The 14,118-nt window shown below is 53.9% G+C and overlaps 5 protein-coding genes across 5 annotated transcripts; 1 reads left to right on the forward strand and 4 right to left on the reverse strand.

Annotated features, from left to right (window-relative positions):
* Positions 1 to 465: 465 nt before the first annotated feature.
* On the reverse strand, positions 466 to 2,373 carry BBA_05232 (threonine ammonia-lyase; the record flags this gene model as incomplete). The annotated part of the gene is made up of 2 exons (XM_008600329.1): positions 466 to 2,004; positions 2,113 to 2,373. 2 exons carry the CDS (start codon positions 2,371 to 2,373, stop codon positions 466 to 468), a joined length of 1,800 nt encoding a protein of 599 aa, XP_008598551.1.
* Positions 2,374 to 3,583: 1,210 nt separating this feature from the next.
* On the reverse strand, positions 3,584 to 4,036 carry BBA_05233 (uncharacterized protein; the record flags this gene model as incomplete). The annotated part of the gene is made up of 1 exon (XM_008600330.1): positions 3,584 to 4,036. The coding sequence occupies one exon, from the start codon at positions 4,034 to 4,036 to the stop codon at positions 3,584 to 3,586; it is 453 nt and encodes a 150-aa protein (XP_008598552.1).
* Positions 4,037 to 4,839: 803 nt separating this feature from the next.
* BBA_05234 (glycosyl hydrolase) lies at positions 4,840 to 6,659 on the reverse strand (the record flags this gene model as incomplete). Its single annotated transcript, XM_008600331.1, has 2 exons — positions 4,840 to 6,105; positions 6,168 to 6,659. The coding sequence occupies 2 exons, from the start codon at positions 6,657 to 6,659 to the stop codon at positions 4,840 to 4,842; spliced, it is 1,758 nt and encodes a 585-aa protein (XP_008598553.1).
* Positions 6,660 to 8,305: 1,646 nt separating this feature from the next.
* BBA_05235 (rhoptry protein) lies at positions 8,306 to 11,041 on the forward strand (the record flags this gene model as incomplete). The annotated part of the gene is made up of 3 exons (XM_008600332.1): positions 8,306 to 9,410; positions 9,461 to 10,678; positions 10,920 to 11,041. The coding sequence occupies 3 exons, from the start codon at positions 8,306 to 8,308 to the stop codon at positions 11,039 to 11,041; spliced, it is 2,445 nt and encodes an 814-aa protein (XP_008598554.1).
* A 486-nt stretch (positions 11,042 to 11,527) lies between these two features.
* On the reverse strand, positions 11,528 to 13,861 carry BBA_05236 (Noc2p family protein; the record flags this gene model as incomplete). The annotated part of the gene is made up of 1 exon (XM_008600333.1): positions 11,528 to 13,861. One exon carries the CDS (start codon positions 13,859 to 13,861, stop codon positions 11,528 to 11,530), a length of 2,334 nt encoding a protein of 777 aa, XP_008598555.1.
* Between the last annotated feature and the right edge of the window lie 257 nt (positions 13,862 to 14,118).

Genomic DNA, 14,118 nt, shown 5'->3' on the forward strand with positions numbered 1-14,118 from the left:
CTAAATGCAAGTCTCACCTGAGCTTGAAGCAGGCACGTACTAATCACGGCTTCACCGGTGCCCTCGGACAGCCGGACTCGTGTTACCAAACTACACATTTTCACCATGCGGATGAATCAGGTAACGCCTTGTAAGGCTTTGCAAACAAATGATGAAACGTTCATTCTAGTGTAATACGAGCTCGCAGTCTGGAGCCAAAAACTTTTGCTAGCCCTGTGCCTCAGCAGCCGTGTCTACATGCCACGCAGACATGACCGTCCTGGATATATAGTCTGATGTGATTGAAAAGATTCACCCATAAAAGCAGACTTTTCATAAAAATCAAGCAAAAACAAAAAAAAACGCCATTGAGATTTTGTCCATTGTGCAAATATGCCATTCGTAAACAGCAAAAAGTAAAAAAAAAAAAAAAAAAGAATGTTGCGTGCGTAAAAAGAGTCCCAAGTTGGCACTTTACAAAGAACGCTACGTCCGCAGAAACGTCTTGTACACTTCCGAATCGGTGCAGTCTTGATACGGGTAGCCCAGCTCGTTTAAATAATCCAGCAGCTCGGGCAGCTCGCCGTCAGGACAGGCAATGCCGGCGAGAATCTTGGCAACGTCGCCGCCATAATTTCTGTACTGGAAGAGGGTAATGTTGAACTTGGGACGGACGGCGAGCAGGAAGCGCTCGAGGGCGGCGGGCCGCTCGGGAAAGGAAAACATGAAGAGCTTCTCGTTGGGCACGCCGGCGCGGCCGCCGCCGAGGTAGCGAATGTGGCTCTTGGCGAGCTCGTCGGCGGAGAGGTCGGTGGCGGTCATGGAGCCATCCTCGCGGACGCGTTCGAGCAGACGGCGCAGCTCGTCGGCGCGCTGGACGGGGGCGGGAGCGGCGAGGGAGATGCCGACGAGGACGTTGGCGACGTCGCTGCCCTCGGCGTAGCGGTAGGAGAACTCGGTGACGGGCCGGGGCATGACGGCCTCGACGAGGCGGGTAAAGGCGCCGGGCCGCTCGGGGATGCGGCAGGCGAGCAGCACCTCCTTGCCCTCGCCGAGGGTGGCGCGCTCGGCGACAAAGCGCAGGCGGTCAAAGTTCATGTTGGCGCCCGAGGTGACGGCGATGAGGGTGCGGGACGGGTCCGGGGATGGGTGGCGGGCGGCGTACTTTTTGAGGCCGGCAATGGGCAGCGCGCCGGCGGGCTCGAGCCCGGACCGCGTGTCGTCGTACATGTCCTTGATGGCGGCGCAAATCTCGTCGGTGGTGACCTCGACGACGTCGTCGACGCACTCGCGGGCGAGGCGAAAGGGCTCCTCGCCGACCGACTTGACGGCGGCGCCGTCGGCAAACAGGCCGACCTCTTTGAGCACGACGCGCTCGCCCCTCTTGAGCGACTGGGCCATGGCGTTTGCGTCGTGGGCCTCGACGCCGATAATCTTGACGTGGGGCGCCATGCGCTTCACGTAGACGCCGATGCCGGCAATCAGGCCGCCGCCGCCGACGCCGCAAAAGATGGCCTCGACCTTGGCCATGTTGACCTGGGCAAAGAGCTCGTTGCCAATGGTGCCCTGTCCGGCAATCACATACGGGTCGTCAAAGGGCGGAATGTTGATGAGCCCGTCGGCGGCGGCGCGGCGGGCGCACTCGTCCTTGGCGGCGTCAAAGTCGGCGCCGTGCAGGACGACGTGGCCGCCGAGGCGGGCGACGTTGGTGTGCTTGATGCTCGGGGTGCCCTCGGGCATGATGATGGTGGCAGGGATCTTGAGCTTGCGGGCCGAGTAGGCGACGCCCTGCGCGTGGTTGCCGGCGGAGCAGCAGACGACGCCCTTCCAGGACCGCGCGGGGTCGAGGTGGGCCATTTTGTTGTAGGCGCCGCGCAGCTTGAAGCTAAAGACGGGCTGCTCGTCCTCGCGCTTGAGCAGCACGGCGCACTCGAGCCGGTTGCTGAGATTGACGGCGTGGGTGAGGGGCGTGGCCTTGCAGGCTTCGTAGATGCGCGATGTGGCGGAGAGGATCATCCGTAGGTACTGGAGGTTGTTGTGTTAATCTTTTTTTTTTAAAAAAAAAAAATAAGAAACAGATAAGAAAACTTGGAATGGATCATATCGGAAACGAGAAAGAAGAAAAAAACATACATCTGGGTAGCCGTCTGGTTGCAAAAACTCATCAGGAACAACCTGCTTGATGCGCGCCTGAGCCGTCTCCGATGGCGGCGAGGGGCAGGCGCTGTACTCGGTGAGGGCCATGGCCGCCGTGGTGGGCGTCTTGGGCCGGTGGGCGACGGTGCTATGGTGGTGGTGGTTGTGGTCGCCGCCATTGCCGTTGACGTGCTGCTGCTCATCGGAGACGATGACGCCCTCGGGCGACGACGCCTCGAAGCCATTGAGCGAGGGCATGTCGGTTTTTTTGTTGTTGTCGAGGTCGGTCGATTGGCGTCGAGTCCGTCCGAGTTTTGTGGTGAAGGCGGTGGGTTTGTTTTGGGAGCGGCCAAGTCGGGTGAAAAAAAGTTGAAAGGGACCAATTACTGGGGCGGAAGAGCCTTGGGCTACGCTACGGAGTTGGCTAGTTGATATTCATTATTTTTTTTTTTTTTTTTTTTTTAGTTATGACGAGCAGAGCTGCTGCTGCTCCTTGGTCGGCGGCGCGGCATCTCTAGTTAGACGCAATTGCTGCGGTGTCGCTCCAAGAGACCCATGGCTCTCCACCTGATAAGATGCAATATTGAGTCACGGCAAGATTTTGATAGTTAATACAACATCGTGTTTGTTTTATTCTCGTAACCTTTTTTGGAATGTAAGCCGCCCTGCTCTACAATCTTGTGCCAATTCTTTAGCCAGCTCTTCCCACCCTCCAACATCTGCCCACCCAGCTGTGGCGGCGCCGCCCTAATTTTAGTTGCCCTTTGCATTTCCATTTCTGGCATCATAAAAAATCCGTCAATCCTTGAGCGACGAGTCTAAATACAAAAATGACGGATATTTACGGATAACTACAAGAGTTGTTGCAGCCCAACAAAACCTAGAGGCTCAGTGCTCACTGCTCAGTCAGAGCTTGTGACGTCCCGCGCGGGTTCCGGTGCCGGCGCATCTCTTAGGAAAAAAGTAAAAAAAAAAAGTATGACTGGCGGGGGGCTCCAACCTCTTCCACCTTGCACTACCAAAATAACAAGCGAATGATAATAACCAGAGCCCAATCTTCCCGATAACAATTCTACTGGATGCTGCAGCCAAGACGATCCTACCAGGGTTCCTTCATACCGCCTCTTTGCCGTGTCTTGATCCAAACAGCGAGACTGCCCCTCGTCCCATTCCCCTCCGGATGTCACCTAATTCCGCCCCGCATCACCAGATCAAAATCCCACCACAGCCACAGCCCAGCACAAAACCTTTAAAAATTGCTCACCAACCAACCAAACATTTTACGGACAACGTGCACGCTCCCTATTCATCTCCCGCATCTCTGGCCGTTGATATCTTTTTATATTTGAAGATGAAAGGAGATTTGTTCATTGCATTCATAAGTTCAAAAACAAAACAGGTTCGAACCGTAGCCATAGTGTAAATACATGCTCGCACTTCATTATCCCCCCCCCCCCTTCTTCCCCGCTTACATCTTCTCCGGGGGGACCGTCCCCGTCCCGGGCATATAGGCCGGCGGCTCCTCCTCCGGCCCCCGCACCGGGATCCAAATCCGCTTATCATCACTCATCGGCGCATATCCGTCGTCCCTCGCACCCAGGTCGTCGTACTTGACGTCCATTTTCGGAGCCTGTGCCTGCGCCGTCACCACGGGCGCGGGCTGCTGCTGCGGCGCCGGCGCAGACACAGATGTGCGCCAGCAGCCGCGACGCCTGTCCTTTGCTTCAGCCCTGCGCGCGTGCTTCTCCGCCTTGGCCGCCCGCTTGCGGTCGCGGCACAGCTGCTTCCACTCGTCCTCGGTGAGGGGCCCGTTGCGCGCCTCGTAGTCGCGCCGAAAAGCCTCGTTGATGCGCTGCTTCTTGTGGTGTTTGTGGCAGATGGCGACGCCTGCGGCCACCGCAATGAGGATCTCGACAACCATGCTTGAGGAAAGGAAAAAAAAAAAACTTCTTCTGTCTCTCGTATACTTGATAAAAAAGAAGAAGAAAATACTTCAAGTAGAAAAAATTGTTTTGGGTTTTATATTGTTGAGAAAAAGTTGATTGCAATGTTGTGTTGAGCAGTGTAGGTCAAGTAAACTCTGTGATGATGGACTTGAACGGACATGATTCAAGGAGAATCTTTACAAATAATATATAGACACCTTTCAGAGAAAGAAATCACAAGGAACAATTTTTTCATACGTACTCCGCCATCAGCCCTGTCGAATCAACTTACACGTCACGCTGCGCCTTCGCCTCGTCGTACGCACTGATGACGCGGCTAGACTGGCTGTCAGCCACGCACTTGCCACTCACTACCTACGTGCCGACCTCCGCCATGACATTTGCGAAGCATCTAAAAACAAACTAGCCAATAAGTAAAGATGGATTGCTGCCTGCGATTTGCAACTAGGCTAAATGGATCCGCTCAAAACCAGCCTTACAAGGCTCGTCCTCACGCGCTTCTCGTCCTTTTCTCGCTTGACCCTCGCACTCGCGTGTTGATAGCCCGCGACGGTCTCGGGGCCGAGTCAACACCTTGTTGCCCGAACAGCTTTGTACAGCTTTGCATGTGAAAATTACTGCAATATACTAGATGTGAAAAAATTGGTGGCTACTATGTCCTATAAGCACCTAATTACTGGTTACGTACGAATAAACCCTCCCCCCCCCCCCCCCCCCCAACCGAAGCACAGTCTCATCCATTTCAAATACCTCGAGCTTATGAGTCTCAGACAACTCTCTATGAAGACTGAGAGATTTCCCAATAAGCCCGCAGCAGGGCTAACCCCCCAGCTTGAGTCTCGACTGTGCGACCGCGACCGCGACTGTTGGGATCACTGGAACCCGCCGAAAACTGTGTACCGACATTTGTCGTGGCATTGCCGCCACCAGGAACAAACCCATCATCGACGCCCCAGAGCTGGTTTCGTGGTGTACCTTCGTTACGGTAATCCGTCTTGTTGGCGGCAAAATGGTCAATGCCGTCAGCCGAGCGCGCCGCATTCACCATGAACACGTTGGCTCCCCACCACATGCCAAAGTGACCGTTGCCATCTCGCGTCTTCAGTGCTGCATCGGCGTTGTGTTTAATCCAGTTGATGTATCTGCGACATGAAGCGGCGTGTGCATGTCGCACTTGCACGAAAGCTTGTTCGTTGACCTCGGTCTTACCATGCGTCAACTCAAGGGGTCTGCAGAATGCTGTCAGGTGGTGAAAGTAGATGCCCTTGAACGTCTGCGAATCTTGCGAGCATGTAGCGGAAGCATCGCATTGATCCTCCAGATACCCGTAGCGGCCAAGCCCATGCCATGGGGGAAGTTGCTCGCCCCTCAGACCATCAACAGGCTTTCCCCTCTGCAAGTCCCAGCCAGTGGCGGCGATGACAGACCTGACAAACCTATGGCCATCCTCAACGTAGGAGGGGTCACCGGTGACGCTGAAAAGCCCACGGTTTCCTGTTAGAATGACGCCTTGATTGTACGTGTAGACCATTTCATCGCGCTGATCGCATTTGGTGTTGCCTGGGATGTTGCGGTTGATATGGAAGCCGTCAACAAACAAACCCTGGCTATTTGTCATGTTGACGTTCATCAACCACTGGTAGCCGTCTTTTGCTGCCTGAAGATGACGAGGGTCACGCGAGCCAGTGCCATTGAGGCGATCGCCCGGAAAGTGCTGGTACATGGCAATGGAGCCAGCAATGTACAGCTCATTGGTAATGGCATTCTTGTACATCTCGAGGCGCGGGTTCCAATTCATGCCACCTTGGCAAAACTTGGTATCCCAGCCAGTGGTTGAATAGGCCCAAAAGTCGTTGGCGCGATGCGCAAAAGTGTCAACCCAGAACTGACCGTGCCAAGCCATGGTTTTCACAGCTTGCGTGATATCCTCTGGGATAGACTTGTCACTAAATCCCCCTTCAGGATAGTGCAAGTCCTCATGAAGACGACGAAACTTGATAGCCTCTATCCAGCCAAGAACTACCCAAAGCACATCATCATACGCCTGCAAAGCAAAGCACCAGTCAGCCGTCTTTGATTGCTACACGTAACGGTGATAGCGCGTACCTGTGTAAGAATCTCATTTGCCCGTTGACCAAAGAATGAGCTGACAATTTGCTCATGCAAAAAGGAAAGAAGATTCTCTTTTTGCTTCCAGTTTTGACCTGGTACAGCAGCGTCCAGAGACTGGGTCAGAGTCGACATGGTGCTCGAGACAATAGTTTGGATGACGGCAGCAGTCCAATCAATGGCATCTGGCCAAGTTTTATGAGCCTGTTTAAAATAGTCATTTTGCAAGTCGGCGAGGGCCTTGAAGGTGTCTTGCAGAATAGTGACGTCGGGGGTTGAGCGCGACGATGCAGAGGCAGAGGCAAAAGCAGAAGCAGAAGCGAAAGTGGAAGCGCCTCGCACTTGAAGAAAGTCATTTGGCAGCGGGCGGCACTCGAGTGTAGATCTGGTCCTCTCGAGGACCGAACAGTAGGGCGTGTTAGCGCCAGCTGAGACACTAGGTAAGGCTGCGAGGCCGTAAAGGGCAAATGCAAGTAACGAAGCGATCATGATGTATATTCGAGATGAATAATGAAACCCAGATGGGATTTTATGGTCACCGAGGGCTCGGAGACTGGTTCCATTAGAAGCAAGGAGAAAGTACGTACGAGCACTATTAATATAGCCCAGCATCATGTCTCTGCGTGCCGTCCCTGGTATGATAACGTGCCGATGGTAGACCACCAATACAAGTCCCTCTTCAGGATCAAGATACCTAAGCATAGTGAGTGTGTATTCATGCGTGTTACATGGTGTTCAATAACATGGGCCGATCATTTCATGCAAGTAGGTCAGAAGGCTAGTGTCAGCTTTGGTTTGCAGCGGTGGTGGAGGATGAGGAAGGTGTAGATAGACGCAGCACATTGACGGTGAGCCATCAACTCGACGGATGGATAACACTGCAGTGCCACCCCGCTCCGGAGGCAACTCGAAGCAGGCACGATGGCGCGCTGCCGGGACCAGCCCGGATGGGAAGGTCGAGCTTCAAGGGGGGGTGTAGGACTAGTGTTGCTGCAAGGCGAAGAGCGACGATCCTATTATGTCTTTAGCCCTCGATGAAGAGTCTTGGGTTAAATTGCAACAATCCGGTTCGCGGCAAAGCTTCGAGCCTATTTTCCATTGTTCTACACGCCACAGCCGGTAGATGACGCGGGTTGGTTGGTGTGAGGGAGGTGCTGGAAGGCATTGTGATGAGGGGTAATTTGAGACTGAACCAAGTGCTGGTGTGGGAAGCCAGTAGTCGTAACTTGAGGAATGCATCTATACAGGCACGGACAAGGCATCCAGACCTTTGTCTGCATGTCTGCGCCAAGCATCTTACCATGTACATCAAGTCAGGTGGCGGGCATGTCAGCGACTGCATGGACTAACAAGGCAGCTTGGCAGCGTGCAGATGACTTTGCTGCTTTGCGGGTAGTCTGGCATCTGGGTTGCCGAGACATGTTATAGTTAGGTCCTTGGCGTAGCAAATACCTTTGGGTTGGCACTTGACCTTCTGATTCCTGCCTGAGTTGTGTCTAATTCGTTTGCGATGCAGCCGTTGTGTATGGTATGTGCAGGTGTTGCACAACTTGGAGAATTTGTATAATCTGCATAATAGTTGTGCAATCATGGGTAAAAATGGATAAATGGCCGTGTCGAAAGGCAGCATCTGAAAGGCATGTATGTAGCCACAGAAGAGGCTAATAAATTATTAAACGAAGCAAAAATTGTCTGTTGGTCAACAACTTGGCACGAATTTTCTGAATATTAAATTTGATTGTGGAATCGTTGAATTCTCTCGACAGCTTCCTATGTGCAGTGCGACTATAGTCTACGTGAATCAGCGCGCCCACATAAATTTAACGTCGCGTCTTGATGGTTTGTTTACTTTGTGCCGAAAACAGAAGTGGTGGGCTCCACCGCCCGTTCTCGCTCCAGCACTTTGCTATCGACACAACCCAGCATCCCCATCTGCAATCTCCAATCTCCATCGTCTTAGCTCATGCGCTCTTCTTGCTTGCCTTTCGTTCCTATTCAAACCATTTACCAGTATCTTGTTTGAATTGCTCAGCCTCATGAAATAGCCCCGATTCGCGCTCTCATCAACACCATCGACACCGTTCCCGTTTGCCTTCCATCTTCCCCGGCACCGCGCCGTACGCGTTGCAGGAGCCATGGAGACGGAGCGTAACCAGCGGTACCTTTCTCGCATTCTTCGCGAGAAGCAGGCAAATCGCCAGAACCCCTTCAACTCGCCCCCCTCTTCTACCGGCTCCCATGGCACCGTCAGCCCGACTATGACCTCTGTCTTCTCCGACCCCGACGGCGAGTCGACTCGCAGACTAAATAACGATATTGCCCGCATTACGGGCGGCAAAAAACTCCCCGTCAACTGGGAGGCGGCCCATCGCAAGTGGCCCGAGTACTTTTCCAAGCCCCAAAACTCTCTATTCGACAATGATGCAATGCCTCTCAAGGAAAATCACAAACCCGCCCCTGTCAAGTTCCTCCAAGAAGATTCCACACGAGACATCTGGAATGGCTCCAGGCGCAAGCGAGCCGACATGCAGCCTCGTGCCGACGACGAATCCGATCTCTCGATTTTACTTTCCAAGTCTCCCGCCGCCGCCCTCTCCCTCAAAAATAACCGCCACCTCAGCCCCATCTCGCGTGCCCATGCCCGCGCGCCTTCAGAGCCTGCGCCGCTTCTCCAGAGGCGGCCTTCCATCTCCGAGGCTCTTGAGCGCCTGCGCAAGGCCTCAAGCAGCCCCAAGCAAACCGACCAAAAGCAAATGCCAGAAACCAACGGCCCATCTCCCAATGCCTCCTCCGCTAAATCTAGCTTCACTGCGGTGCCTCCTTCGCCCAATTCCATCGCTAGCCCCAACAATGACGCCAATGCCCGCTCATTCTTTATGCCCGACGTCTCTCACCTTGGCGACTTTGTCACTGGTACTCTTCGCTTCAGTGGTTCCATGAAAAATGGCGTCCCCATCTTCGTCAAGCAGGGCAAAGTGCATGACAAGCAAACAAGCCCCGCTGCCGCCGCACATGCTGCTGTTGACTCTGTCAAGGTTCCTCAAGAGGAAGAAAGAATCTTTGTCTCTATGGATATGATCCGCGACGAAATTATGTTCCTTCAAGAACACCATGAAAAGGTACAAGAGTATGCCATGAACCTACAGCAGCAAGTCGAGAGGCTTGAAGCTCAAGCAAAGGCCAAGGGCCAGAACCCAGACAGCCATCGTCACAATGACCACACTGCTGAAATGAACTCTCGTACGTAACAGAGAACCAATTGTTGCGCAATCTCGCACTAACATGTACAGGGCTTCGATCCGAGGTGGCCACCTTGCAAGCACGCCTAGACCAAGCTACACACAAACTCAGTACTAGCGAGATTAACAGCGATTCCATCTCGCATGAGAAGGAACGTGTACTCACTAGATTGCAGGAGGCGTGTGATGATATCAACAAGCTGACTCGCAAGCTCACGGTCAAGGAGAAGGCCCTGGAGACATCTCAGAAACAGCTGGACTCGTCCGAGCATGTTCGTCAGGATAATAAAGCACTTCGCCGCGACTTAGTTGCAATCACCCACAGCCGCGATGCTCTTGAGCTAGAAAATTCGTCTCTACGCGACGATAATGATAGGCTTGAAAGTGAGCTGCAATCGCTGCGATCCGAGATAGAGACTAGGCGTGCCGAAAGTGACCGCCTGCGCCAACAACGTCAGTCTCTAATCGCCGAAAACAAATCTCTTCGTGCCAGCAAGACCCAGTTGGAGCAAAACGAGGTTCTCAATGAGGATCTCGATGAAGTACAGCACGAGTTGGATGTTGCTCGCGAGGAGCTCGAAGTGCTGCGCAAAGAAAATGAGGAGCTCGAAGCGCTGCGCAGGCAAAACGAGGAGCTTGAAGCGCTGCGCAGGCAAAACGAGGAGCTCGAAGCGCTGCGCAAGGAAAACGAGGAGCTTGTTTCCTTGCGAGAGGATAACCGGAGCCTCGTACGACACAATGAAAAGTACTTCAACGACAACAAGATGATCAGACGCGAAAACTCTGGGTTTCAACGCAGTATCCATGACTTACACGAGGAGAATCTCAAACTCAAAGAGGAAGTTGATTTTCTCAAGCAGCAGATGGATCACTACCGCCCAGCCCCCAAGGCCAACATTGAGACTGACAATACCACCGCTGGTCTCTTCATGCCTGAGACGGCCACTGATACCAATATCTCTGGTCCTGACGGGCCTACGCAGACCAAGGAACTACCTGATCCTCTGGAGATGACTGGCCAAAGCCAAAACTTGACCGATGCCGACTACGCAGAAGTTATAGACATGGACCAAATCGTGAACGCATCTCAGAAGAAGGGCCAAACTGCTACTGAGCAGGCTCAAAAGGTAGCTTTTTCTATTCCTACCAAGCCCGAGGTGCTCAAAAGAACTGCCAACCAAGGCAGCAAGCGATCTGCCTCGCGCCAACCACCCAAAGCCCACGCCGAAAACCACAATAACTACATCCCACGCGCCTTGCGCTACAGGGGTTCGCGTTTGCGGACAAAGAAAAGACTAAACTCTTGTCATCGATGCTGTACCACAGTCTTCCCGATGAGTGGAAAGCTATCGCAGTATGACATCGCGGTTCATACCTCCCTGTGTCTGCGATGAGCGGTTGGAGCCACGATGAAAAAAAGTCAGTTCAGGGAAGGAGTAGACGGCTAAAGTGATAAGCTTCATTGTTTCTTTTTCTCATGAAGAGATGTTATAGCGTGGTCTGTGTACAGTGCAAGCACAACCATTGACATCCTTCCTTGATATCGGCAAGTTCGACAGCCGAGGGAGTGGCGGTGTACATTTATTTGGCTCGATAAAAACCCCTGATCTTGGCACCTCTTACGCAGCATAGTCCTTCACAATGGCGTCCAAGGCAATGTGGGAAGTTGAACCGGAGATGCGATCCAAGGGAGGATTTGTGGCGTTTTTGCAATTTTGCATTTTGCATTTTTGGGGGGTGTTTTCTTTTTCTTTTTGAAAATGCTCCTTATTGGCATACTTTACAGGAAGCTGGCGTTTTTTGTGGTATTCGATATTGAAGTTAGGACACTCTGAGGACTGATTGATAGCACAAGAATGGCGTGTAGCATGCATTGTCTTATATATTGATGGTTCCTGACCCCGCTGCAACTTTTCTTTCTGTCCAGAGATCCCTGCTAAACTAATAATAAGTGTATCAATTCAAGCCAAATTCACGTTGATGTACTTTTCTGGCTTTGACCGTCACTGTGCATAAATTCTAAACGAATGGTCAAAAATAAAAAATCAAGGTATCCTTTGGATGTATATACAGCCCAACTCCAGTTTACATGTGTTATTTTTGCCATGTTGCACCACACTACTCATCATCCCCTTCCTCTTCTTCTTCCTCCTCGTCCTCTTCTAGATCAAACTCATCCTCCTCGTCCTCGTCAACGTCCATGTCCTCATCCGAATCCATCACGTCGTCGCCGTAGTCGTCCTCAAACGCCGCCCTCTCATCCTCTCTGCGCCGCTTGTCGTCCTCTTTGCGGGCCTCCTCCAGAAGCTTTGCCCGCTCCGCGCGGCCCTTGCGCTGGCCGACGACGTACGCGCCGAGCGGCGTCTTGGCCGCGTCAAAGTCGCGCAAAAAGGCGTCGACCTGCGCGCGGTTGTTGGGCGCAAAGTCGACGCGGCCGCGCTTCTCCTCGATAAACTTGGCGTTGGCCTCGATTTTCTGCACGAGCAGCACGAGCTGCGCGGCGAGCTTGGCGTTCTTGTTGCCCTGCGACTTGGAGCGCGACTGCTTGAGCCAGCGCTTGAGCTGAATGACGACGGGGAGGGAGAGCTCGGGAAAGGCAATGGATTTGGACCAGAGATACAGGAACTCGCCGAGGAGCTCGACGACCTGGTCGCCGACGCCGTCCTGGTAGACGCGCGTGCGCAGGTACGCCTTGGGGGCCTTGTAGGAGACGGCAAAGTCAAAGGCCTTGAGGGTCGTGCTGTGAGGCGGCTTCTTCATCTCGGCCGAGGCGAGCACCTCGAGCAGCGGCGAGGCGAGCGGAATGTACGTATCGGTGGCGCGCGACGTGCGCAGCAGCGAGCGCACGAGGTGGAAGCGCAGCGGAAAGTAGAGCGCAGTGGGGATGAGACGCATGGCGCCGAGGGTGACCTGGACGAGCGGGTAGACGAGCAGCTTGAGCTGGCTCTCCTTGCCGCCAGCCTCGGCCTCCTTCTCGGGCGTGCAGTGGTAGGCGAGCACGCAGGACCAAAAGTCAAGCGAGTGCGTAAATTGCCAGTTGTAGACCATGCGGAACGCGTCATTCTTATTGTGCACGATGCTGTTGCGGAGGTGGATGGCGAGTTGGCGGATGAAGCCAAACGCGGTCGTATAGCCGATGGACGGGTCGATGCCCCAGAGCTCGGCCGCCGAATTCTTCATCAGATTGATGCCCTGGATCGTGTTGTGGTTGGTGATGCGGCAGCCCTGCACGAGGCCCTGGTACACCGACTTGAGCACCGTCTCGCGGATGCCCTTGTCGCCGATGGCGACGAGCCGCCGCAGCACCAAAAACGCCGTGATGCGCGTCGACTCGGAGCTCGCGGGCTGCGCCCAAAAGTTGACGACGGCCTTGGCCAGCGCCTTGACGAGTTTCTTGAACGAGAGCAGGTACGGCAGGATGGGCGTAATAGCCGACAGCGTCAGCTTGAGCGTGCGGTCGTCGGACAGCGTGCCGAGGAGGTGCATAATGGCCGACGTGTACGTCTTGAGCAGCAGCGACAGCGTGCTGAACTTTTTGCTGTCAGTCTGCACGTACACGCGACCCGAAGCTGATTCCTTGACGGGGAGGTGGTGGTTGATGACGCCGGGGATCTCCTTCAGCGCGAGGACGAGAATGTCGTTGAACACTTCGGGGCTGTTGATGGTCCATTTCTGCTGCGAGTCCTCGTCAATGTCGTCTTCGTTGAGGTGGGCCGCGCAGCGGAATGCGAGCACGACCTGTCTCGTCGCACGCAACGACTGGCTCTCCTTCATAGACTTGCGCCAGCCCGCCACGATGGCTGCGGTGAGTTCCTTGCTGTCGCCCTCGGCCTCGTTCTGCTCTTCCTCGGCGTGCTTGGCCTTTTTTTGTTTCTTCTTCGGCTGTTCCTCTTCGGCTTCAGAATCCTCGCCAGCGCTCAGCTCATCGACCTCGGCCAGGTCGGCATTGTCGTCAAAGTCGAGTGCATCGGGGTCGTTTTCCTTTAAGAATTTATAGAATTCGGGGTCCTTTTCGGCGAGCGCATCCATGGTCTCCTGATTCATGCCAGCGTCGTCTCCTTCTTCAATGTCGTCCTCGCTGTCGCTGGCAACGGGCTGCGCTTGCACGGCGTCCGAGTCACTTCCATTCTCTTCGTCGTCCGCCTTGGGCTCGTCGCGCTTTCTCTTGCCCGGCTTAGCTTTGTCGGTCTCGTCGATGATATCCTCGAAGCCACCCTGGAAAAAGTCGTCGACGCTCATGTCGTTGACCTGTCTGTCCCTGGGGCCTCGCGACCGCGGCTTGCCATCCTTGCCGTAGAATTCAGCATCCGTGGCCTTGCGCTGTTTTAACTTGTCCTTGATCTGCTGCTTCTGCTTGATCTTGGCAGTCACCTTTCTTCTGTCGAGAACACTCTGCAAATGAGTCTTCTCAAACTTTTTGGTGGCCTTGAGGTTCTTCTTGGAAGGACCCATGGTGGGCAGTATATTTGCAATTCGCGAGGCGGCGAATTGAACTGACCCTCGGTGCTGGGAATGAAATTACAAGTAGCTGCCCGTAGTTTTCTGGGCGAATCGGTTGGCATCCAAAAATTTTCGAGCGCTGGCTTATCGATAGCAGTTCCATGAGTTCAACCAAGGCGGTGAGTGTGTTCTGCCGCTGATCTCCAATTGAGATTCCAGTTCCCCGCCATACCCAGGCACCCAGGCTCCAGCCCACCAATTCTAGACAC

Source organism: Beauveria bassiana (genome assembly GCF_000280675.1).
Source record: "Beauveria bassiana ARSEF 2860 unplaced genomic scaffold BBA_S00013, whole genome shotgun sequence".
NCBI lineage: Eukaryota > Fungi > Ascomycota > Sordariomycetes > Hypocreales > Cordycipitaceae > Beauveria > Beauveria bassiana.